The 3322-nt window shown below is 39.6% G+C and overlaps 1 protein-coding gene across 1 annotated transcript in view; it reads left to right on the plus strand.

Annotated features, from left to right (window-relative positions):
- Positions 1 to 768: 768 nt before the first annotated feature.
- GPR89B (G protein-coupled receptor 89B) overlaps positions 769 to 3322 on the plus strand; it is a 15297-nt gene continuing 12743 nt past the window's right edge. Inside the window, exons 1-2 of the mRNA XM_026841243.1 lie at positions 769 to 837; positions 1736 to 1839. Of these exons, the coding sequence (XP_026697044.1) occupies positions 811 to 837; positions 1736 to 1839 (131 nt within the window). The 5' untranslated portion in view covers positions 769 to 810. The remainder of the gene's footprint in view (positions 838 to 1735; positions 1840 to 3322) is intronic.

Raw genomic sequence — 3322 nt, forward strand, 5'->3', positions numbered from 1 at the left:
GACCACAATGCTTAATTTCTATTTGTTTCATTTAAGTCATCTGCAAAATGCGATATTAAGTTTGCTTCTTCAGGTGTGTGTTGAAACTTCACTAAATTTTGTAAAGTGCTCTGAGAGCCATTGAAATGCAAAGCATTATTGGCTTGTCTTGCTTCACCTTCCTTGTCCGTGTGGCTTTCTGCAACTCCAGACTGTGGTTTGAGGCATTCAGCACTGCCTTTTCCTTACCTTAGAGATGCTTTTAACACCTGTCACCCACACTGTCAGTGTGTAACAGATTTAGTGGAAAGACCTCTCCAGAAGAACCAAATGTACTTCTAGTCTTAAACAAACACCAGGTATTGTTACAAATTTTACTCATCCCTAGAAGATGTGTATCTTGTGGACACTCAGGTGGTTACTTGGCCTCCGCTACCGTGTTTCCTGGAAAAACTATAAGCTGTAGTTCCATAGATTGGAAGAGTGAAACAAGAAAGAACAGTGCCAAAGGATACTGGCAGGTCAGGAGCTGAGGTATTCTGAGAGCTTGGGAATACAGATCTGGGCTGTCTTGACTGGATCTTCTGTAAGGGCATAGCCTTCTGTGTCTGCTACACTTGAATATTTAGAGTATTCTTCTCTCCATGGTATTGTGGTAAGTTTTAATCTTTTGTGGATCTTGGGTACTTTGGTCTAGCTCTTTTCCTTCCATTTGTTTCATTTACAATCAGTAGTGATGTAGCTTTGTATTTTGCAAGTTGCTGAATACAAATATTAAGTGCTTCATCTCTTCTGCAGGTGCTGTTTTTTGGATTTGGGTGGCTGTTCTTCATGCGTAAGCTCTTCAAGGATTATGAGGTGAGAAGGGAACTTTCATTACAAGTCTGTATCTTAAAAGTTGCTCCCAATTATAGAAATATTTTTAAAACTGTATTTGGCCTTTTTCCTCTTTTTAAGTCCTCTTGTCGTCTTTTTAATTGTCTCTACAGTTACTTTAATTTAAATTTTCTCTTGTGCTTCTATTTGAAAGACTCCAAGATAATTGAGGAAATAGGTTCTTCTGGGACCAGTAGAAGTTTTCATACTGGACACTGTTAAATAAATTTTAAAAATGTGGAGGAGATGCAGGGGTAATAGGAAACTGTTTTGCCTTTTGCTTGAATAAGCTTGCCTTATGTAGTTATAACATTTTTGAGAAAAAAAATCTAATTCAGTGGTTAAATGTAAACTCAGTGAGGTGTGTTTATTGTGGCTGAATTGTTTGTGAGGATTGGATGGGATAAAACTGCCTCATTCTCTTATCCCTAGAATAGTATGAGAGAATATAATCTGGGTCAGAGATGGCTTAAGTGTGAGCCAAAATCAGACCCTGAAAGCTCTTCTGATCTTATTTTTAAATCTGAGGTTAAGACCAAAGAGCTCTGTTAGCAATGGTTTATCATTATTCAAGTTGACTTAGAGCATTGTGTGCTTGACATCCCTTCTGTGTAAGGCATCTCTGTTACATGTGCCAATAGCTGTGATGGGTGTAATACTGAGCAGCTTACATTTTTGCCCTCTGATTTCTAACAGGCTGTTGGTTTCTTCCTATTTAAATAAAGGGCAAGGTGCCTTGAAGCAAGAGACCCAGTTGTGTGCCATCATACCTTGTGATTGGGTTTTGTTACCTCAGGGATATCAGGATGCTGTTCTAGGAATGGAAATGCCTGATGGAATGGAAATGCCTGATGTCTCTGGCTTGTTCTCTCCATTGCAGGTGCGACAGTATGTGGTCCAGGTGATCTTCTCTGTGACTTTTGCCTTCTCTTGTACCATGTTTGAACTCATCATCTTTGAGATTTTGGGTGTGCTGAACAGCAGGTGAGTCTGGATGCTCAGTCAAGGACTAGCCTGCCTTGTGTTCTGCAGCATCTTCACTCCAACTTGTAAATTAATGGATTAGTCTTGGATTGGGTAGATCAAGTGAGAAAATTGTCAACAACTCAATGAAGACATTTGAGCAGCAACATTTGCTTATTTGACAGGACATGAGACTAGAAGCCATAAGCTCCCGATTTCCATGCAATTGCTATTAGTGTGGTCTAGGTCCTTAGGGCAAGGCTTTAGTCTTTGACTTTCTCCGTTTGTGGAGTTAAAAGAAATGATTTCTTTTATGGGAGTATTGTAAAGCTTCATATCATGCTGAAGAGCACTTTTCAGATGTTAAGGACTATAGAAACTATAAGCACTAGTTTTTCTGTGGTGGTCAGAGCAGTGAATAAGATGTGAAGCTAATTGTGGAGTGAAAACTACTTCTGTAATAATACAGTATTTGTGAATCAAAGGCGCATCCTCCCTTGACATAGGGTGGGGACTTCTACAAAAAGGACATGTTAAAAACTGTCTACTTCAGAAGTCAGTAGGAAAGAGAAGATAGAACAGTAACATGTAGAGACTAGCTGGGTTTCCTATTTATTCTCTCTCATCGTACTAGTATAAGAGAGCAGTCAGAGGAGTTGAAAGGCAAGAAGTACAAAACTGATAAAAGGTAAGGTTAGTTCTGACTGTATGTTATTAATCTGTAGAACTTGCAGCCAGAGAGATTACTGAGAATGCTTTTTATAAGCTTCAGTAAAGGGCTGGACATCAATCTAGATGAAAATGTTTGCCTCTGAATTAGCTAGGAAAAAGTGGCAAGGATCCTCATAATTTCTCGTTCCCTGAGGCATAAAGAGGGTACAAGTTAATACGGGGAACGGGACATTTATTTTTCTATTCAAACTAAGTGAAAAGTCAGTTCAGCCAAGATGAATCTTATTTCCATTTCACTAATCTCTTTTGGTCAGGGGAGTATCGATCATTTTGAGATAGATAGATAGATAGACAGACAGACAGATAGATAGATAGATAGATAGATGTGTCTGTGTTTGTATTTTTAAATTCTTGCTCTGCAATGTCTTGCAGATGAGACAACTCACTTTGAAGTGAAATGTTGAATTATGAACATTAAATATTTTTAGTCTTTTCAATGTGAATTAGCCTCTTTTTGACTCAACCACTCAATTCAAAATTAATTACTGCTTATACTTAGTTTTGATTTACTGTTCAACTAGATGAGTAGTAAATCAAGTGAATCATGCTGCAATTGGCATTAGTCACTGTAGAACATACAGTATTTGATAAAATAGCCCAGTGTGGCTTTTGGGATAGTTGTTAGTTTTGAAATGCATTCTTGAGCTCTGTATTAAAACCCAAATGAAAAAAACAAAACAAACAAGCCCGCCCCCCCCCCCCCCCCCCCCCCCCCCCCCCCCCCCCCCCCCCCCCCCCCCCCCCCCCCCCCCCCCCCCCCCCCCCCCCCCCC

The sequence above is a fragment of the Athene cunicularia genome (assembly GCF_003259725.1).
Source record: "Athene cunicularia isolate RWA chromosome 1 unlocalized genomic scaffold, athCun1 chr1_part3, whole genome shotgun sequence".
NCBI lineage: Eukaryota > Metazoa > Chordata > Aves > Strigiformes > Strigidae > Athene > Athene cunicularia.